Below are 24,565 nucleotides of genomic sequence, written 5' to 3' on the forward strand. Positions count from 1 at the left end.
TCAAAATCTCACCAAAATAAATACCAACATACTAAGAACATGGTAAAATATATAATACAAAATCGACTCATCACTTGCATAAAACACCGATATGATATGGAGCATCACTCGGGCGTAACCATGTAAGACAAGGTGTATGGACTAAAAGAGGAAAATGATCTTTTGAGTCATATGTGAAAGAGGTTGGGGTTCGACTATAACACCAGTTGACAATATGAGGAGTAGCTCATCATATAAGCCCTTGCATTGGTATATCCCTCACCAAAGTTGGATATTTTGTCCACATTGTCAACTCTTGACACGTTCCTTTAAGTGTGGGTAATTTTCAAGCTTACATGTGGATAACAAATTGGGTGAAGTGTGAGTATGTTTTTCACACAAAGGACAACTCGTTCTGATACTATGAAGAAATTTGAATTGCATCATAAAATTAATTGACAATATAAAGAGTAGCCTAACATCTTATATCCTCTTGCCATGGCCTATCCCTCACCATCGTGGGAAATTTTGTCCTTACATCATCAACTCTCAACAATATTATACAGTTACATGATTACGATGTTGTGTAGTTATAGTTGTGATTTCTTGGGGTCAGTGTTGAGTTTGAAAGAGGGATAATCCACATGTGGCTGGTATCATGGTCTAAAATATCGATGATATCGAAAATATCGGTAATAAAAAAACATGGAAATTTCGATGGAAATATCGGGATATTATCGATATCGATAAAAATTGAATAAAAACCACGGAATTGTAAGAAAAAAGGAAAATTTTATTGAAACTTTGCAGGATGTTTATTTAGTCAATTATCTATTAGTTTATCACAAAAAATTGGAAGGAAATGCATTGCATGATGGATTTAACTTATTTAAGTTGATTATATAGCGAGCTGGCAAACATTGCGAGTGTAGAAAATATGTAGTAATTAATGAAAGAAGTTTAAACACACCATAATCATTTATATATAATGAATTAGTACAATATTTTACACTTTATACATTGCATGGTAAGATACATGAGTTACTTAGTACCACATATAGTTCCTATGAGGTTCAAAATTTTCACTATCTTCATCATCTCTATCTGCAGAGTAAGAGTATTGTGAAGAGTAGTCAGCAACCATGGCAATGGCTTTCAAGAACCAAAATCCAAAAGTCAATAGGAAACCGAATACTTTGGTATTTTTCGGGATTTCGGGATTACCAAACAAATGGGATTTGGAAACCAATCCCATATCGAAAATTTCGGTATTTTTCGAGATGGGATTCCCGAACTTCGGGATGGTTTTGGTTTGGGATTTTCGGGAATTTTTTCTAGCCCTACATGTAAGTGACCAAATAAAAAATTAAAAAATTAAAAACCACATGTCATTGACTAAATAATTAATTGACACAATTTAAAATATAATACCACAAAGAATTTGGAATATGTGCAAATTTGTTTCTTGCAAAAAGAATTCAAAACAAAACCATATATATAAATATTTTAGCATATTTTCACAAAAACATAAGTGATATGGTGGTCAAGGCGTAGTCAAATAGGAGGGGTTCGAATCCCTCTATGCGCAAGATTGAGACTTTTCATAAATTTTCAAGTATTTTTGGGTTTCATATCGCGATATATTAACAATAATTAAGGAGATAAGTCACGAAATATCGTCATCTTAAAAAAATGATTGCCGATATTATCGATATTTTGGTCCATGGCTATTATATATATTTGTCTACTAATTAATGACATATCAATTTCCGAATACCAAAAATATAATTATATAGTTGTTTAACAGTGAGCCAAGATATGAATCAATAAAATCATGTCACTTAGTTTTATTTTTTATTTTTAACAAAATTTGATCTATAAATTTAATATGCCTAGAAAATTTATTAAGTGGACATTACCTGAGACTGACTCTTGTTAGAACATACTCAGGAGAGATTTTTTATTGTGCATAAAAATAGCACATAGCAATATATCATTATACAAATGAGAAAACACTTAAAAAATAGGTTCTCTTCATTTGTTTGATAATATATGACAAACGGACATGTGTTCTTACTTCTAAGCACAATGAAAATCTCTAGTTGAAGGAAGTAGTCCAATTATTGAGCAATTAATGCTAGGTGCGGTGTCAAAATTTTGTGGTGGTTTGGTACAGAAAAATAGTGCCCGTGCTTCTCTGTCTTTGAGGCAGATTGGGTGCCCTTCCCACTCCCTCTTATTTTATGCGATCACGGTTAAATCACGTTAACATTTTATATTAATTTTTTATAGAGATAATAAGACAAAAATCAATAAAAATATAAAATGTTAACATAACTTAACCGTGATCGTAAAAAATAAGAGATAATAAAAATGGCATCTAAATAGAAGGGCAGACAATTTACCTCCCTCTGTCTTTTACATGGCAGACGGTAGCTTCAACCCAAAAAAAAGGTGACAGTAAACTTAAGGGTTCTTTTTTTTTTTTTTTCTGTTTGTTTTGACAAGTACAATCAAACGAGAGATTTTTCAGTGTGCCGATCACATGCTAAAAAAATACCAAATAATAATATAATTAATTGAAAACTTGAAAGAAAAATTTCTAACTAATTTTATTACGACACTTAATGTATTAAATCATGTTTTCAGTACATTGAAAAAAATCTCATGCAAACAAGCACCTGAAAAGGAAGCGAAAGCTTGCACTCGGAAAATATGAAGCTGCAGGAATATTCAGTGGTGAAAGATGTGTGTTGTAACTAGTTACACGATTCTGCATTCACATTCGTAGAATGTGCTTTTGAATATTATATTATAGCTAGAGAATTTTATGCCCTAGAAAATTGACTTCCCTTATCATGCAGAACTGTTAGCCTTTTCTGTAATATTATAATATAATCTATACATATATTTTTTTAAAAATTAACGAAAAGCTCATGATATTCTGTATTTTAAAGAAAAATTATATTTTTATATTAAAAAGTTAATTATAGTACTATTTATTTTACCTTTTATTTTATCCTTATCTTTAAAACTCAAAATTTTCAAATCATTTTCATTAATTTTTCCTAATATTTTTCAAAGAATAGACTGCTAGCTAACATATGACTCCAGATGAAATGTTTTAAACTCGTCACTTTTTGCTTCTGTGGATATCAGACAGGCACGTCACTGGCATTGATTTAGTTAGTTCGAGTTATCCATAACATTATTGTTATGTCAAACACTATCTATTTACATATAATGGTAGCTCGGTGGCTTTCTGGAGGCTTTGAAGTGGCTAGCAGGCAGATAAGAGATGGAGGGATGTAACGTTAATAAGAGATGGAGGGATGTAACGTTAACTTGAGTGTGATGAGAAAAGGTGCCTGGACTCGAGAGGAAGATGATCTTCTCAGGCAGTGCATTGAGATTCATGGAGAAGGAAAGTGGCGCCAACTTCCTAACAAAGCAGGTATATATGTATGTCAACGTGTATATATAACTTTGAAACATGGATATGTGTATTGCTAGTAAAGCATTCCATTAGTATTTCATTCTAAGACCTTCTGCCAATTCGTTTCGAGTCAGATGTTCTGCTTTTATTAATGCATGCTTTAGAACATGCTAATGCGTCTAACGGCCATACATAGCCACGCGGAGACAGATAGTCCCACATCGGAAACTTCCTCAAGAAAACACATTGCAGACATATTCGCAGTACGTAGAAAGATGTTATAAACTTTGCATTGTGTATATGCAGGCTTAAACACGTGCAGGAAGAGCTGCAGATTAAGATGGTTGAACTATCTAAAGCCAAATATCAAGAGAGGGGACTTCACAGAGGATGAAGTAGATCTTACGATTAGGCTTCACAAGCTTTTAGGAAACAGGTATTAATTAATAAATAAACATCTCTCTCATTTCCTATCCTAGCTAAAGGACACTCCACATCGTCCTTATTATTGTACTTGTTGATGTCCATAATCAATTGAGCTCATATGCTTCTATTATGACGTTTACTACATACACTTTATGCATGAGAAATGCTAAGGAGATTCTTTAAAAAATGAGATTCTCTCTAGACTCTCTGTCACCACATTTTTTTGACGTAATTACCGTGCTAACATTGTAAAACATAGTGCCAAAAGCATGAGCTAACGGAGAGTTCATAGAGAGTCCCACTTTTCTTTGTGAAAATTGCTATCTTATAGCATGAGATTCTACACCACAAAATCATTAGGGAGGGCCAGTGTCATAATTAACCATTCATTGTTGGGGGAATTGGATCCCCTCCTAAGCAAATGGTGGGGATCCTCATGATCCACTAACACGGACCGTTGGATTTGATCGAATGGCTACAAACATGAGATCTGTCTAAAAGTTATAATAATTGTAACCGTTGGATCAAAATTCAACAACCCGTATTAGTGGGTCATGAGGATCCCCACCATTTGCTTAGGAGGGAATCCAATTCCATTGTTGGGTACTTTAATTTAGGTTTAAAATTTAGAAAACATTGCCACTTGGTATTCCAATCTAGTGTTATTTTTCTCTACCTATAAATGAGAGATCTTAAGTTCAATTCTCGTAAAAGACAAATTTGAATTAAATTATTGTTAACCTATTGTAAGACTTAGCTTACTATTCCATTCTATTAGTGTAGATAATATCTTTGGTTAAAAAAAAAATGGAAATACCAGGTAGACTCGCTCAAAAAATCAAGTCACTAGGAATTCTACTTGCTCAAGCTGTAATAAGGATCCCAGTTAAATGAATTAATTGAATAAAATATGAGAAATCAAAATCAAAATTAATAGGCAATTCAAAAGTCATTTCTTTGTCTTCCACCTCCGACCCTTAACCTTCCGCCTACTCTTTCTCACCGACCACCTCACTTGCTTGGTGGCATGACTCCATTTTCACCCCCTCATGTACCAGATCGCCGCCACCACCATAAGAATCTCCCACTTCTAAATGTACCTCATCGTCGCCACCACCAAACACTGAAAATATGATTATACACATAGGGTTCAAACTTACGCCATCATGTAAGGGCTCGACACATTTCCACCACTGTGGTAAAGTGCCACTTACAAATTTAAGTTGTTTTTGGATTTAGTCCAATTTTTATAATTTTCAACTTTTATTAAATTTCTTAATTTATGCATCTTTACTTAAATTATTAATTTGAATATTAAATATGAAAATCTAACCACTTTTATGGAAAATATTCAAAGAAAATTTATATGTCATCATATATCCGAATGGGTTAGGTTTCGTTTGGTTTAATTTTTTTTGCTGAAACCAAAAATCAAATTGAAGTCACTGTTCAATTCGGTTCAGTTTTTCTTTCTGTTTTCTTTGTTCCCTTTTATTTTGGTTCGGTTTTTTTAATAAACATTTCAAATTTTTAGTACTTAAAAAAATTCAAAGCTTAACAATTCCAACTAGAATCACAATAAAATAAACATTCCAAGGTCAAGTTTTCCACCTTTAAAAGTAAACATTCCAAGTTCAAATGTATTTAAAATAAACATCGAAGTTCAGATCTTCCACCCTTAAAATATACATTCAAATTTCAAGTCTTCCACGCTTAAAATATACATTCTTAAGTCTAAACTTCAAAGAAATATTTATAAACTTAAAAGTAAACATTGCAACTAGAATCATAATTTCAAGTAAACATTCAAAGTTCCATGTCTTGCACATTTCTTCAAGTCCTCAAGCTTAACACTTCAACACCAAACCATTTCAAACTTGAACGAGAGTTTGTTGCTAATGTTAGGCGGCCTAGGGGGCAACATAACACTTTTTGTTTAATTTTCACTTGTCATTTCTACATACAAATAAAAAATATATATAATTAAAACATTATTTTAAAATAATCTACCAAAACCAAATAATTCATGCAATAAATAAGATTACCTTTCTCAACCTCTTCACAAAACTCATTCTCCTCAATGGTTAACCCATGATGTAATGCAACATGGATAAACCTAAGCCAATTTTGGTTTATATCAAATCATCCACCATTTTTGGAATCAACGAACTATTTACGAATCAATTATCCACCCACTTGTGCTGAAGGAGGATTCTGAAGCAATGGTTGATATGTGAATAGTTAAAATATCTCTTGCAACACGTGTCAAAATAGGATATTTAGATACCTCATTCACCCTCCACCAATTCAATGCCTCAAAGTTTGCCTCTTTTTCCCTTTCATTAGGATCTGCAACATACCTATCCACATCATTGTGTATAATTCGGCATTTCTTTACTTTCCTCATTTCACATTTTTCTTTCAACTTTATTTTGGTTTCAGTCATGATTGATGAAAAATCTCTACCTTGTCGTTGCCATTTGAGAACTACAACCACCATACTCATACTTTGTTTTGTAGTGTAAGACACATCTTCATAATCTTGTAAAGATCAATCACGAAATCTTTCGCCGCATTTGTGGCACTTTCAACCTTTTGGTCACCAAATAGTATCTTAAAATAATCAACAACCTTATCCAATTTATGGTGAGGATCAAGCATAAGTGCAACAAAAACATATTGATTCTTATCCTTAATTGAAACCCAATATTTGTCATATTTTTCTTGCATCACCAAGAAGATCATAGACAAAAATTCATTATCTTTCTTTTATGCAAGAGACATTTGATCTTAATCAATTCACCAAAAGTATTATGAATTGTTGGAATATTGGGACAACATAATTTTAAAATGACTTCATAAAAAGGTCTAAAAACGTTGCAAATATCCCCATGTCACTCCAATTATCTGTTGAAGGTGGCCCCTTCCTTATATTATCAAGTCTTTAATAAAATAAGGAAGGTAATGATCATCATCTTTAAATCTATAAAAATAAATAAATAAATAAATAAAAATACCATCTCAAGCTTCAAAGCCGGTTCCAACATAAAAAATGTGGAATTCCACCGAATAGGGACATAAAAAAATCACAAGCCTTTTGATATCTATCCCCACTTTCTAACACACCTTTTAAAGCGCTCGAACCTTCGAGGGGAAGATCTTACATACCTATCCGCATAACGAATGTTTTGTATGGCCATAATCAACAATTTTATCCCAGTATTCACAACTAAATGAAGGATATGAGCAACACACCTCATATGCAAATATTTTTCATCATGCAAAAATGCATTAGGAAGTCTCCATTTATTTGATGCACTAAGTCCCTTAAACTGGAATCATCTGCGGTGGCATTGTCAACCATAATAGTTAACACATTCTTTATTCCCACTCCACCATACATTCCTCCAAAAGTTGAGCAATGGATTCTCCTTTATGATTTTGAGTAACACAAAAATTCAAAAAGAATTTATGTAACATCCAATCATTATCAATAAAATGCGCCGTGAGAACCATGTAATTTGTTTGTTGAATAGAAATCCATGTATACGTTGTTAGTCACACTCTGAATGTCTTCAATTAGCTTTTTAGTTTATCCTTTTCGTAATAAAACAAGCCAAGTACATCCTTAGCAATTGTCTTATGATTAAGCACTCTTCACATATGACATGCTTGCATACAAAAATGGAAAAAAACCTTCTCCCTTGATAAAAAAAAAGGTAAAAACTATCATCTCAACACAAGCTTAGTGACTTCCTCTTGGCAAAACCTATAGCTTCCAAATTATCTTTCTTGGTAGCAGAAGTTAAGATATTTTGCCTATTTGTGGCAAATATTTCCACATTAGAAGGGCAGCTTCTACATCTTGTTAATGATTACTTATAATGGTTGTACCATTTTACTTGGGTCAGCCTTAAATGTTTGGTTGCACTAATTGCACACCCCCTTAACTTTACCAGTTCAATTTTCTTTTCACAGTGCTCCCAAAAGCCTTAGACCTTTCATGACGTGTTAATTATTGTAAGAGAGCTTCTTCTTTACTTACTTGGTCACTTGAGTGACCTTCTTTTGGAGTCCCATCGAAGGTGTTTTCGGATCTCCCATGAGGACTAGGAGTTTGTCGATGGGCCATCGTGGAGAGTTAAGGTGGAGTTGATTCACCAACAATGTCCATATCATTACAATTAATTATTAAACAATTTGAGATATAAGAACCATCTTTTATGAGTTGAAGTAATAGAGATGACTACTTACTTGCGATGATATACTAGAAAAATGAGTTTATTTGATCATGAATTAGAAGGCTATTTGATCTCATTGGATTTGACTCACAAAATTGAACTTGTCTCCAGTTTACTCTTCATTTTTTTTAATATTATAATATTACACCGTAGAGGGGCAGAGTTGTTTTTGGGTAAAACCAAACAATAAATTATCCATAATAAATAAGTATCACACTCGTCATTTTTTAAAATTAAACTTTAGACCTGATACTTTTTTTTTTTTTAACAAATGATATTATCTACATTAAGGGAGGAGGTGATGGGTTTAGCCTCATAATGAGTTAGCAATAATATGGTTCAAACTTGCATTTGGTGAGAATCGAACCTAAAACCTTTCACTTACAAGTGAAAATGAATACCACTAGACCGTAGCAATAAACCATAAATCTTAGTTTCTATTTGACCGAAAAAAATAATTTTTTTTGTCTGAAAGGGCATGAGTAAACTCAAACAATGTTTCCTATGGAAGATAAATATCTCGTAATAATTTTTGTACGTAAAGTCATTTTCATGCTTTTAATCGTACTCGACTTAACAAAACTTTATGATTTTGTATATTCAGCTAGTATAGAGGGTGGATCAGAATAGACAACAACTTATCCATTCAAATTCCTCACGAATAGTAGAATTAGAAGGGAGAACTTTCCTTCAAGTCTAATCCCCTTCAGACCCCTCAACAATCATTCTGCTCTACCTTCAATATACCTCCAATTTGAAGGTAAACAATGAGTCACTCATAAAGAAAATGCGTTCATTCTAATCACTTCAAAGTGATAAGATGATAAGATTTGAAGGGAGAAGTTTCTTTCATGTCTAATCACATCCAAATTCTTCAACATGAATATGAATTCATTTAGGCTATCTTTGGGTGAGGCATTTTCAAGTCCTCATAAGGGATTAAAACCAAGTTAGTAAGAAATAGACTACAAAATGTTAGATGAAGAGGATTACAAGGGCCTTCCATGAGCTTTGCGAAGGCATATAAGAGGAATTTACAAATTACAACCTGAAAAGCGGATAGGGCGTCATAGGCGTGAAGAGAAAGCTTCTTCAATATATTTTCTTAGGAAAAAGAAAGTATTTCAAAATCGTCTCTTGCACAGATAGAAATGGAGGTCAGGGTTCCCACAGCACCGCGGCAATTCAATTAGCCAAAAAAATATGCTTAAGCAGGTTCTTGCTGAGCACGCCTGCTGGGCTTGCTTATCATGAGATTGGGTGAGGGAATCGAAAAGGGGCTCATAAACCGAGCGGGCGGGCTTTTGGCTACACGGAAAGAGCTATCTGAATCTTGGTCCTTCAAATGGACAACTATAAAAACAAATAGGCCGACTCCATTTCTTAATGTTTGTGCAATCTGACTTTTCTTTTTGCTTTTGTTCATCTTATTTTTCACCCAAACGTAATCATCATTTTTTTCCTTCATGTTATGTAATCAGTGGTCTTTGATTGCTGGAAGACTTCCAGGAAGAACAGCGAATGATGTGAAAAATTATTGGAACACTCAATTACGGTTGAACTCTCGGATGAAAACGGTGAAAAATAAATCCCAAGAAATGAGAAAGAACATTGTGATAAGACCTTAACCCCGAAGCGTCACCTAAAGTTCTTATAACTTGAGCACTAAAGAATCAATTCTGGACCATACTCAATCAGTAGAAGATTGAAGTTGTAAACAGAGAGGAAGAAAGAGATAGAGAGAGAGAGGAAGAAAATGTATGTATTATTTCCTTTTCAATTTAACAACATTAACACTGATTACATTGTGTATATATCTAGCTACATTGCTTAGATACTAAGCTAACATAAGACTCTTAAGATGTTGACACTTGTCACAACCTTACACCATAGACTCTTAACCAACTTAACTACCTCACATACATCCTAACCATCTCACACACATGCACATATTATAGTTATTAGAAGTACGCCATCACAAACATCGTTGACAAAGAATGGAAATGATTGGTGGGAGACGTTGTTAAAAGACGAGGATACTTTTGAAAGAACTACATATCCCAGTCTTGAGTTGGAATAACTTTTCACAAGCTTTTGGGTTGATAATATGCAACAGTCGGCAAGATCATGTACAGTCAGTTTTCCTGAAGGACCAAGTAAAAGTGATTTCTCCTTAACATGGAGCTTTGGAATCATTCAAAAGAAGAATAGCTAGAGAAAATGATTCGCACTTCTTTTGTATCATCTAACTTGTGTATAATTATTTTCCTTGCTCGTATTAGTTTAGTATTGTTGTATAAATGATTATAAAAAAATAAATAAATAAAAGCTCCCCACCTTAATTAAACATCTGTAGATTAAATCTTGATATCTTCATTTGAAAAAATAACATCAAATAGAATAAATAAAAGCTCCCCACCTTGCTCGTATTAGTTTAATATTGTTGTATCATCGAACTCAATTCGCTCGCGAAACGTAAAGTATTTGGATTTATCGTTCCTACACCACCATGCGTGAAGCCCGTTGGCTACAAGTGGGTTTTTGTGAGGAAGCATAATGAGAAGATTGAAATAGTGCGATACAAAACACGCCTCGTAGCGCAAGGCTTCTCTCAGCGCCCTGGGATTGATTATGAGGAGACGTATTCCCCCGTAATGGACATTATAACGTTCCGCTACCTAATCAGTTTGGTAGTTTTCGAAAAACTGAATATGCAATTTATGGACGTGACCACCACGCGTGAAGCCCATTGGCTACAAGTGGGTTTTCGTGAGGAAGCGTAATGAGAAGAATGAAATAGTGCGATACAAAGCACGCGTCGTAGCGCAAGGCTTTTCTCAGCGCCCTGGGATTGATTACGAGGAGACGTATTCCACTGTATGGACGTTATAACGTTCCGCTACCTAATCAGTTTGGTAGTTTCTGAAAAAACTGAATATGCAGCTTATGGACATGGTAACTGCATATCTCTATGGGGATCCAGATATAGAAATTTACATGAAAGTTCCAGAATGACTTCCATTGACTGGCTCAAATAGTTCTAGACCACGGAACACTTTTTCAATTAGGCTGAGGAGGTCACTCTACGAATTGAAACAATCCGGGCAGATGTGGTATAACCGTCTGAGTGAATATTTGACAAGTCAGGGTTATGTGAACAACGAACTATGCCTATGCGTGTTAATAAAGAAGTCACATTCCGGATTTGCAATCGTTGCAGTTTATGTCGATGACATGAACCTTATTGGGACTCCCGTAAAGCTTGAGGAAATTGCTGCACACTTGAAATAGGAAATTGAAATGAAGGATCTTGGGAAAACTCGATACTGTCTTGGCCTGGAGATCAAGCATTGTTCGGATGGAATCCTAGTACATCAATCGAACTACACCCAACAGGTGTTGCGTCATTTTAATGAGGATAAAGCGAAGCCTTCGAGTACACCCATGGTCGTTCGGACTTTAGATACTAAACGAGATCCCTTCCGTCCAAAGGAGAATGAGGAAGAGATTTTGGAACTTGAAGTTCCTTACCTAAGTGCAATTAGGGATTTATTGTACTTGGCTCAGTGCATTAGACCTAACATCTCATTCGCTGTGAATCTATTGGCTAGATACATCAATGCGCCCACACGCAAGCACTGGAATGGTGTTAAAGACATTTTCCGTTACCTCAAGGGTACTATGGATTTGGGCTTGTTTTATACCCACGAATCTCCGAGTAATGCCACCCCCTATAGCTCTCAGATTGATTCTCGCCTTGTTGGTTACGCAAATGCTGGATATCTGTCTGACCCACATAGAGCACGTTCTCAAACGGGTTATGTCTTTACCGTTTGAGACACCGCTATATCTTGGAGGTCTACCAAGAAAACGCTAGTTGCAACTTCGTCTAACCATGTTGAGATTCTCGCCCTACATGAAGTATCGCGTGAATGCTTTTGGCTGAGGGAAGTTATGGGACATATTCGAAGCACTAGTGGTCTTACATCAGTCGTTCACCTTCCTACGACGATCTTTGAAGACAATGCAACATGTGTCGAGCAGCTGAAGAAGGGATACATCAAAGGAGACAACACCAAACACATAATGCCAAAGTTCTTTTACTCACACCAATAGCAGAAGCATCAAAACATTGAAGTCAAGCAAATCTCTTCCCAAGACAACCTGACCGATCTCTTCACCAAGTCATTACCCAAGTCTACATTTCAAAAGCTCGTCCAAGGAATCAGTATGTGTAAATTATCTAAGTTGAATTGCTTATAGTTCTCTTATTTAGAAGTTATGTCTAATTCAGGGGGAGTAACTAAAAGCATACTCACATGATCTTAATGTACTTTTTTTCCCTACGATTATGAGCATTTTCCCACTGGGTTTTTGCTACCTAACGAGGTTTTAATGAGGCACCCATCCTGGGATGATCATACTCCATTGAGTTCATTGCCTTCGTCCAGTTTGACGTTCGTTTTTAGACATTATGCATACTTCTCACTTTTCTCCTTAGTGTATGGGTTTTCCCCATGCTTTGGGTTTTACCATAGCGAGGTTTTGTGAGTTTTGCTACAAATGCATACTTCACTTAAATTTGAGACTCGCGATCACCCATTGTACCGATGACTTCATCAATTATTCTATATCTGCTGAAGATCTGATGCGATGGTTTGTTAAGTATTTACATACTTAAGAGGGAGTGTTGCAGTCATATTTAGAATAGGAATGTGATTGTGTAAATCCTAGGGAATCTGAGAATGTATCTTATATTCCTATTAGAATTAGATTACCTATTAAATGTTGTGATTCTAAAGGGAAAGGTTTTACCATTCCTACTACTATAAATAAAGGCATAATGGGGTGAATCAAACACACATCACAATTAAATCAATCTCTCTTCTCTCTAATAATGGCCGGCCCCCTCTCTTTCTAAATCCTAGATTGTTCAATCAAATAGGCCTACATCAGTATTTTCATTTTCTAATAATATCTTTTAAAACGTCGTAATTAACGCAATAAGGCTATAGACGTCGCGATATCCTACACTATTAATTGCCACAACATGAAAAAGTACGCGTTTATATTTCAGCTTTCTTGGGCTCAGGTGAAACGATGGACATGGAAGTGACATGTTAACTAACATAGGGGTTCAGTGCTATTCACGGGTACCCGTTTCAACTTAATATAATATGAAAATACCTATTTAATAATTTTACATATGTTCCTTTAGCAAACTCATTCCGACAATTCTAATCACTCACTTTTTGGATCTTGGAAAGACGAATATTGTTTTTATAATGCACGATAATTAGAAGATTATAACTAGATTTTTTTATTGTTGTAGATTGTTGAGCATTTGACGGGTTGTGTCACCATTATTTTGACAGGTCTGTTTGATTTTGAATTTTTCATTAACTTAATAAGTAAACATGACATAACTCTTTAAGATAATATGTAAATCAAAACATGACATGTGACCCAAATCTAAATAAAGGACCAAAACGTAATTTGCATCAAACTAAAACATGATCTATTTGTTTATCATAAATAGAATATATTGTTTGTATATCACTGTATGGTGGAGGTCATATCACTACTAGAAATTGGCATTTGCCTGACTAAGGTTTGTTCGACTGAGGGGATTTCGTCAGATAAGCAATTTCGCCTGACGAAAATTAACTCTTAGTCTGGCAAATGTGATCAACATTTTGGTTTTTTAAGAGACCTTGGCCGGACGAACAGTATTCGACAGGCAAAGTGACCTTCGTCAGGCCAAGGTTTTGTGTCAAGGGAAACATTTGGTCCGTATAATGTCAACTTTTGCAAGAAAGTTTGCCAGTAGAGGTGTCGTTGCACGACAATATTTTTCGGGCTAAGTCCATGATTCATCGGGCAAATAGCTGTTAATCATGATAAACATATAAGATCTCACCAAGACGATACCTTGTAGAAGAAGATACAGAGAGAAAAGAGAGGGAAAGAATTGTATTGAATCTTTATATATTACTTAAATAAGAAAGTTATTACATGTATGAGTATTTATAGTTCATCTCACAATCTTAACAAACTATGCAACAGAACATGTAATCTTATTACAAGTGTCAACATCTCAACCATTCATTCTATTCTAACATCCCCCCAAAATTTCATGTTCGGATAAACCTAACATGAGATTGAAACAATGTGTAAGAAACAAAAGAGCACTTAAGCCTTTTGTCAGAATATCAGCATACTGTTCCCTAGAATTCACAAACTGCACAAGGAGCTTCTTCTTAGCAATTCTTTCTCGAACAAAGTGAACATCCACTTCTATGTGTTTTGTTCGCTGATGTTGCATTGGATTAAGAGATAATGCAATGGCCAAAAGATTGTCACAAAACAATGTGGAAGGAACTAATATGGGAACTTGCAGAAAAACTAGTAGTTGTTGAATCCAATCCAATTCTGCAACAGTTATGGACAATGCCCTGTACTCAGCCTCTGTCAATAATCTGGAGATAGTTTGTTGTTTCTTTGAACTCTAGGAGATTGGATTTGATCTCAGAAAGACTATAAAGCCAGTGGTAGAACGTCTATCATCCAGATTCCCAGTCCAATATGCATCACAGTATGTAGTAAAACTCAAATCACCCTTAGAGTAAGACATACCAACCTTCATTGTCCCTTTTAAGTATCGTAAGATACGCTTGACTGTAGTAAAATGAGAAACCATAGGTTCTTGCATGAATGGACACACCTGATGCACTAAAAATGCAATATCAGGTCATGTAAAAGTGAGATACTGAAGAGCACCCACCACACTTCTGTATAGAGTTGGATTGTTGTATAATTGTCCATCATCCTTAAGCAACCTGTTATAGGGAAGACATGGAGTATCACAGGACTTTGAGTCAAGCATCTCAGTTTTCTGCAACAAATCTTGTATGTATTTTGTTTGAGATAAAAACAAACCATGGGAAGTCTTTGTAATCTGAATTCCCAGAAAGTAATGTAAATCACCAAGGTCTTTGAGATCAAATTCAGAAGTGAGGGAGTCAATAACTTGTTGAATAACATCAGGACTGCCACCTGTGATGATAATATCATCCACATACAGGAGCAATATCACAATATTAGAACCTGCTATCTTGACAAATAGTGAAGAGTCTGAGTATGTGTCTTTGAACCCTATAGATGGCAAGAAAGCAGTAAATCTCTCATTCCAAGCTCAAGGAGCTTGCTTAAGACCATACAAAGATTTGTGCAGTTTACAAACCATTTCAGGATGATTTGGATCAAGAAATCCGGGAGGTTGGGCCATATAAACTTCCTCTTGAAGAATGCCATATAAAAAGGCATTTTTTACATCTAATTGCCTTAAAGGCCAATCAAATTAAGCAGCTAGGGACAAAATGAGCCTCACTATTGTTGGTTTCACCATTGGGCTAAAAGTTTCTACATAATTCAAGCTAGGTTCTTGACTAAAACCTTGTGCCACAAGTCTAGCTTTATGTCTAGCTATAGAGCCATCAGCATGCTTCTTTATCTTAAAAATTCATTTGCAACCAACCAAGTTCTTGTGTGCTAGTAAAGGCACTAAACTTCATGTTCCTTGTTTAGATAGAGCACTTAATTATTCCTTCATAGCATTCATCCAAATAGGAACCTTAAGGGCAGATTTACAAATGGATGGTTCAGTAAGATTAAAATCAATACCTCCAAAATCTTCCACAGTAGTGAGGAGGACCTTCTTCTTAACAATGCCACTCTTACTCCTTGTTTGCATTGGGTGCATATTCAAAGATGGTATTGAAGAAATTACTTGAAGACTGTCAGGTCTAAAGTCAAGGTCCACAGGGATGTGGGAAGATGAGTGTGCAGCATTAGAGATATTTGGAGAAGTAGGAAGTGGATCTGAGTTAAGGTTTAAATGATTGGACTTTGAGATAGGTGATATAGAAGAAGGAGAACCAATGTCATGAGGTAAAATTATGGGAGACTATGGATGTGTAGAGACATGGGTACTTGGTATTAAGGAAGCTATTTCATTGTCAAAATTCACAACTGGCAAATGTAAAGAAATGGAAGATTGTGTATGTGTCATATCAGTTTGTTTAGTTGCTGTTAATAAAGATATATATGGAAATTCTTGCTCATTGAACATCACATGTCTTGATATATAAAACTTGTGATTTGTGACTGCATAGCATATATAACCCTTATACTTGTATGCATAACCTAAGAAGACACATTTCATGGTTTTAGGTTGCAATTTGGAACTATTGTAAGGTTTAAGTCAAGGAAAACATGCACATCCAAAGATCTTTAAGTGAGATATCAAAGGAACTGCACCAAATAGAATTTCAAAAGGAGATTGGATCTGTAACACAGGGGATGTCATCCTATTAATCAAATAGTTTGCAGTTTGAACAGCAAAAGACCAGAATTAAGATGGTAATTGGGATGATTGCAGCAAAGTCACTGTTGTTTCAACAAGGTGCTTATGTTTTCGTTATGCTAAGCCATTCGGGTCAGGGGTGTAGTGACATGAAATTTGATGTGTAATACCCTTGGTTTTGAGAAAAGATTGAAACATATTCCTCACATATTCCTCACCCCATCACGTTGCAATGTTTTAAGTGATGTAGAAAACTAAGTAAGTATGAAAGAATGAAGGGCACAGAAGATATCAAAAAAATCTGATTTATTCATTAATGGAAAGATCCAAAAATATCTTGTACACTCATCAATGAAAGTGACATAGTATTTAAAACCATCTAAAGAAACACAAGGTGCTGGGCCCCATATATCACTATACAGTACATCAAAAGGTTTTGTAGCTTTATTGACACTTGACTGGAATGCCAGTTTACAAAACTTGCCTTCTAAGCATCTTTGACACATTACAGGTAAATTGTCATGACTATAAGGAATATTAGTTTTTCTAAGTATTAAAGAAACAATAGGTTTGATGGATGACCTAGTCGGTTATGCCAAATACTAGAGTTAACTAGTTGACCAAGCAAAGTTGAGGGTTGAAGTTGAAATGAATTGACAGTAAACAAGGATGGAATTGGGTAGAGACCATTACTACACACTCCTTTGTATAGCATCCTCCCTGTGGCATTGTCCTGAATCCATAAACTGAAAGAATCAAAGATCAGCCAACAATTGTTATCTAAACAGATTAGATTCTGAGATAACTTGGGAACATATAGAACTGAATTGAGTTTAAGTGGTTGAAATAGTGTTCTTATAATAGTGTTACCAATGTCAGAAATGTTCAGACCTTCACCATTTGCAGTTTGTACCATCTCAGCTGATGGATAAAGATTGGCCAAAGAAAGATTACTATACTCAAATGTCATATGATTAGTGGCACCCGAGTCAGTCAACCACATTTGAGGATTAAAGTGATGAGAGGACATGCCAGGAACACTTTGTGAGGACTGAGAAAGAACTGTATTCATTACTTGCATATGATGCGGAGATGATGATTGAGCAACAGTCATTGGGAATTATTGCTGAAACTGTGATTGAAACTGAGGTACTTTGTCTCTGTGAAAACAATGCTGAGCAGTGTGATTTGATCTGCCACAAATGAAACACTTGGGTTTATCTCAAGGGACATTGTTGCAATATGGAGCAGTATGACCATCTTGATTGCATAACTGACATGAAAGATAAGGACCAGGATATCCACCATATGCAGGCATAGGAAACTGACAAAGAAAACCAGGAGTTGGAACTGACAAAACATGAGTTTGAGTAGGCATATTTGGTCTAGAGTAGGCATACTTATTACCATGATAAAGCTTGCCCATTCCTTTGTTTTTTTATGATTATAAGTCTTGAAAGCATAGCTGGATTGACTAGAATTATTGCCTTGGTAATTCCCAGAATTAGTCACATGATAGCTGCCAAGATTATTCCTTTGATACGTGTTACCGTGATAATGATTGCCATGATGATTATTGCCTTGATAGTTGGCGCCCTGAGATGAACTTGCCTGAAAAGATGGACCTTTATCACTGGCATCAACCAACATAGTAGACAGGAATGGTGGAGTAGAATTAGTCTCAAGAATAGCCTCTTCAGCAAGCAATTGTGCCCGAAACTCTTTGAGGGAAATAACACTTTCTTGGTCTCGAATTACGCATCTGAAAGTGTTATACTTAGATGGTAAGCCATTGAGTGCTAAGATAACAATATCTTCATCTTCAAATTGCACTCCTGCAGCAGATAAGTAGTCTATGGATTCTTTAATTTTCTGAAGATACTGTGATACAGTGTTGGTACCTTTCTTGATATTATGTAAATCAGACTTCAACTGAAACACACCAGTCTTGGATACAGTCGAGAAATGTTCCTTCAATCTTGTCCACAAATCTTTGGAACAAGAACTACCAATTGCACATGAAACAGCAATATGAGACAAGGTAGCAGTAATCAATAGCATAATAGCCCTATCATGCATTTTCCACACTTTATACTCATCAGTTTCAAGATTACATGAAGAATTACCAGATTCTACATAAGAATTTGCAGAAATAGACGGTGACAAAACGAGTATGACATGGGTTTAAGCCATTAACAAAATCCATAATTCCATATCCTTCCAACAGTAATTCCATTTGAAAATGTCAATTCAAGTAATTTGCTTCATCCAATTTCACATTCATAGATGAAGAAACAGAAGAAATTAAAGCAGTAATCGGAGATTGTAAAATCTGAAGTTGCGATGCAGTTACCATTTTTGCAGAAGAAAGAGAATTCTTGATTGGAGCAATCAAACAAACACCTGGTGTGCGGCAACGAAACTGATGAAGAAGACGAAGAGTGGTCAGTCGTAGAACCACAGAAACCCCAATTCTTGAAGATGGCAGAAGAAATCAGAAAGTCGCCAGAGAAATAACAACTCAAATGAGAGAAAATGATCGATCAACTTTAAAGAGCAGACGAAGTTAATGAACGGAAGCTTGTTGCGGATCGGTTGTTGCACGAGCAAAAAACGGTGAAGGATACCATGTTAATCGTGATAAACAGATAAGATCTCACCAAGACGATACCTTGTATAAGAAGATACAAAGAGAAAAGAGAGGGAAAGAATTGTATTGAATCTTTGTATATTACTTAAATAAGAAAGTTATTACATGTAGGAGTATTTATAGTTCATCTCACAATCTTAACAAACTATGCAACAGAACATGTAATCTTATTACAAGTGTCAACATCTCAACCATTCATTCTATTCTAACAATAGCCACGATGACCCGCTATAAATCTTACCGACAATTTTTTGCTCGACTACCTCAATTCTTTAAAATAGGCCAGTGAAATACATGTGTAAATCATAAATCCCTTTGTCTTTCTTCTGTTTCAACCCACTCGGTTGGCTTTTTCCTTTTGCCGGTGAACTGCATGTGTAAAAATGGATAAGAAGTTAAAGGGTACACTAAAGACTACTGGGCTATGAAACCATAGTGGGGACTATTGGGTTGTGAAACTGAAATTTAAAAAGGACTGTTTGTTCTTCTGAAATTGTTGGAAGGGCTTCGTGAAGAGTATCCCATGGAAATAAACGCAAAGACTATCCCAAAACGGCGTGTCAAAATCAGATTACATACTTTAGCCTTTGACTTTTGAAGAGTATCCCATGGAAATAAACGCAAAGACTATCCCAAAACGGCGTGTCAAAATCAGATTACGTACTTTGGCCTTTGACTTTTTTGATGATTAAGACTACTCAACCATGTGCAGCGACAAAATCTAAAAATTAAACCTAATCGACCAAGAGAATGAAAAGGGAAAAAGCCTACGTGCAAATAGTACAGACAAGAGTTGGTTGCACTTGCTTGTTTCCTAAAAGCTTGTGAAGCCTGAGCATTAGATCCACTTACTCCTCTGTAAACTCTCATCTCTTGATAATTGGCTTCAAGTAGTTCAACCACCTTATTCTACAACTTTTCCCGCATCTGTATAAGCCTGAACATACAATGCAATATTACACAAGTACGTACATCATGTAACATCTTTTGATCTACACATGCATTGCCAGAAGTACGTTCAAATAGCAAATAGTTTGTTTTGTAGGGAAATATATACATACATATATGTATTTGTTTAAAAAACATTAATACCTACTCTTAGAGGAACCTGGTGCCAGTTTCCTTTTCCGTGCTTTTCAATGCACTGCTTCAGAAGATCATCTTCCTCTTTAGTCCATGCACCTTTCCTCACACCCATGTTACCCTCCATAATGTATTAGCAGTGGCGTATGGCATGCCAGCATAAATATGTTGTGCAACTTTGTGAGAGCCTCAAGAACACCCTATTTGTATAGTTAAATAGACACACAAACGGCTCTCCGACACTAAAGTACAGTACTAGTGTACACGACCGAAAGTTTTTATTAACATGCATTTAATCCCTAACCCCGCCACCTCCATCCATTTAATTTATAGGTGGTTCAGTTATTTTTACATATATATATATATATATATATATATTGGCAAATATTAGTTTACTATTCTAAAGTTTTTAGGTTTTTAACATTTGATACATCAAGTTTTTTTTATCCTAGAGTGGTACATGAAGTCATAATTTTAGGACACTTTCATAGATCCATTAAGGTTTTTGTTAAATCAGCTGATAACTAATGATGCGGTACCCACATGGACAATGACTGGACTCCATGTGTCAATATGGACCCACGTAAATATTAAAAAAAACTAAAAATAAAAAAAAAATTATTTTTTTGGACCATCTCCTACCTCACCCCCTCCTGATCCTCCCTCCCTTCTCCCTCCATTCTCTCATTTGCACCCACCCAACCCTCATCTTCTCTTCGACTCCTTGCACATCCACCCTTCCCCTCCATCTTCGACTCAACCCTAAACCTAACCTTCATCTCCTTATCAACAGCCCCACCTACCAAATTTGACCCAAAACCTAAATTCAAATCCATCTCGTCACCATCCTCAAAACCCCCAATTTCCAATTCGATCACAACCAGATCCAATCGTGGACTCGAATCGATGACTCAATCGATCTTCGACTGTTGCTCCGACCTGCGGTGGTCGAAAAGATCGGTGACAAAACAACTGACGTCATGGTCCGGCATAGGTGACGTCGGAGAACTAGTCTCAATCAGAAGAGCTTTAAGGATCAAGATGATCGACAGTGAAGGGGTTGCAGTTTTGGTCGGCGCCCTGTGGCTCTCCATCGTCGTCAAATCTTGTAGGTGGGTCTCAGAAGTTCTAGCTCACGAGGTCGTCGAAGAGGAGATGAGGGTTGGGTGGAGTCAAAGAGGGAGGGGAAATGGTGGATGTGCTGGGAGTTGAAGAAGAGATAAGGGTAGAGTGGGTGCAAAAGAAAGAAGGGAGGGAGGGAGGGAGGGTCATGGGGCGTGAGGTAGGAGACAACAAGAATTATTATTATTTTTTATTTTTACTATTTTATTTTTATTTTTATTTTTTAATATCCACGTGGACCTCAGTTCTTGTCCATGTGGGCACCACGTCTCTAGTTAACGACAACCTTAACAGATGTATGAAAGTGTATCAAATTATGACTTCAGGTACCACTCTAGGATGAAAAAACTTGATGTACCAAATGTTGAAAACCAAGATACTTCAGGGTAGTAAATTGAGATTAACCCTATTAATACTAGTATATGCCCACACACAAAGTGTGTGCAATTTTTTACTTTTGTTTTAAAATTGTAGGAGGGAGGAAGAGAGAGAGAGATAGATCATGGGAGAGGTTTATTTTAAAATTTGGGAGAGGTTTATTTTTTTCACCTACAGTAACTTTTGTTGTTCTTTGTGAGATGTTTTTTTTTATTTTTTTTTTTTAATTTTTTTTTAAATTAGAGATGAAAAAATTAATGTAGGTGAGGCTTAAACAAAAAACAGAAAAATTTTGTTTTGCAAAATTACGTTATTGACCTTAACTTTTTTGTTGTGATAGGAGATAAAAATGTATTCTCACCCTCTTTTGGTTGACAAAGAGGGTTTCATTAATTTGAAGTTTAGATATATAGTCCATTTCCTTTAACAATCCGACCATTGAATATTCAAGATCATTCTTGCAAAAATTCATCAAAATTGAAGATCATTTGACCATTTAATTATAAGGATAGCCATTTAGTGTGTATGAAAAAAAAAATTATGTTTGTCTATTTATCCATTACAACAATTTTCTTAATAATCTTCGATTTTGATGATTATTTTCGAGAATAATATATGAATTAAGAGATGAAATTTAACGGTGGGATCGTCAAAATTTATTGTAGGTTAAGCCCCACAAAGTATCTCTCAAATAAGCTTATTTGAGAATCCCTACAAAAAAAAGGACGGTATATATGTGTATGTCTATATATATAACAAATTTATTTATTTATTTAAGAGAAATGATATGAGCTTATTGGATATAAAAAGTCGTACAATCATCTAGCACACATCGCGGGTAACGTCCTGAGGTTCTTCAAAACAACAGTAATCTAAATCAAAATACATGTTAACTTGCTAAACAATGTGCCACATAATTGGCAAGGCGTCCGATACGTGAAACTACCGCACCATCAAAAGAACGGAGCTACAACTTGATGTCCTCGCTAATCTGATATTACATAATGAACTACACGTGCAGTCTCTGAAATTTTACATAGGTACAATTACTTTGTTCTCTTTTAATTTATAGCTAGAAAAATAAAATTATTTCATATGTAGACAGAAACCTGGTGCAAGTCTCCTTCTCCTTCAATGCACATGCATGGTGAAGGAAGTTAAAAGTTTCATCATAAAACTAATTGGTAATATAGAGAGTAACTCAACATCTTATAAGTCCTTCCATTGGTCTATCCGGGTAAGCAACATTTTGTCCTCTAACATTATCAACTCTCAACATGCCCCCTAATGCGCGGTCAATTTTCAAGCCCACACTTAAACAACAAATTGGGTGATGTATGAGCACGTGTGGCCCTTGGACTTACACACAAGGGACAACCCGGGCTGATACCATGAAGAAATTGGAGTTCTTCCACAAAACCAATTGACATTATCGGGAGTAGCTAACTTACCCATGCAAGGTCCCTCCTCCTGTTAATGGGGGATTCATCCTCGACACGCCCCTCACGTGAGGCGGTTTTTCAAGCCTAACACGTGAACAACACAAACAAGGTGTCATGGAGTACGTGTGCCCGTCAGATTTCACACGTAGAACGACCTGCTCTAATGATGTAACATTCAACGTCTAAGGTAAGGTTACACCAAAATGGTTTAAAATTACACTCCAAGGTTAAATAATTATCGTAATATTATAATTAATTGTTGGTATTACTATTACAAGGTTATGAATAATGTTAATTAATGTGGGCTATGATTTTTCAGGACCGGAGTAAGTATGATCCGAATACTGTTATCCCAAAAGTCAGGTAATGGACTCATTAGCTCTACGAGTTGTACCAGACGACGCATAGTGCCACAATCACTTTACTTCGGGGCACTGGGCGGAGTCCTAACGACTCCGTTGAATAACCATGCAATTCTGCAAGACAAGCGATTTGATTTGGATATAGACACAATAAGATCCTAAAAGTCATGGAGCCCTACAATCTAGAGATAAACGTGCACCACAAGTAATCACAACTCTTAAAAGGATGCAATATCTACTTACTAAATATCCTCTAGGATTCTCTCGGCTTAGAACGACCATTCTATCCTAAAAAGGTCTATCTTCCCACGGTATAATACACCCACCTAGAGTTCATCTACGGTAAAACAATATATCCACGCTACTACAAAATTATCTATAACTGACAGTCCAAAAACCGACAAAAAACGTAAATTACTGTCGGATTTTAAGCAAAATCAGACAAACAATGGATGCAGTGGCGGATATAATAAGCGACAGAATTGCCAGCGTCAGGAAATGAATTTTCCGACAGAAAATCCTCTAAAACCGACAGAAATTGTGTCAGATATAACCAACAGAGAATTTATTAATAATGAACAAATAAAAGCATTCTCTGTCGGATAAAACCGACAGAAAATACTCTAAAACCGACAACACTTGTGTCAGATATAAACGACATAAAATTATAATTTAACGCATTCTCTGTCGGATAAAACCGACATCAAATATATTAATAATAAAAAAATATAAAAAGGACAATTTAAATAAACATAAACAAAACTAATAATTGAATAAATAATACTAATTGATGTTAACACGGGGAAGAGATTGTAGCGGCCTCCTTTGCACTACTGGCAATGTGCGCAGCTGATGATGCTAGGCTCAAACGCCACTCTGTCACCGGGCACCAAATGCTTCACCTCGCTCCCAACTTTGTCTACGATCCCAGCACACTTATGTCCGATCACCATCGGCTCTTTAACCTCAAAATCCGCACATTTCATGGTCTTGAGGTAGTGAAAATCACTTCCGCAAATGCTGACATCCTTAATTCGAATTCGAACATCATTCGGTCCTAAAATAAAAAAAATCCCAACAA

The 24,565-nt window shown here is 35.7% G+C and overlaps 1 protein-coding gene across 4 annotated transcripts; it reads left to right on the forward strand.

Moving 5' to 3' along the window:
* The first annotated feature begins 3,200 nt into the window (after positions 1 to 3,200).
* Positions 3,201 to 16,643, forward strand: LOC103405833 (transcription factor MYB114-like). 4 transcript variants are annotated; one of them, XM_008344840.4, is made up of 3 exons: positions 3,201 to 3,433; positions 3,722 to 3,851; positions 7,820 to 8,117. In XM_008344840.4, the coding sequence occupies exons 1-3, from the start codon at positions 3,304 to 3,306 to the stop codon at positions 7,854 to 7,856; spliced, it is 297 nt and encodes a 98-aa protein (XP_008343062.2). In that variant the 5' UTR covers positions 3,201 to 3,303; the 3' UTR covers positions 7,857 to 8,117.
* The last annotated feature ends 7,922 nt before the right edge of the window (positions 16,644 to 24,565 follow it).

Source organism: Malus domestica, chromosome 17 (assembly GCF_042453785.1).
Source record: "Malus domestica chromosome 17, GDT2T_hap1".
Lineage (NCBI taxonomy): Eukaryota > Viridiplantae > Streptophyta > Magnoliopsida > Rosales > Rosaceae > Malus > Malus domestica.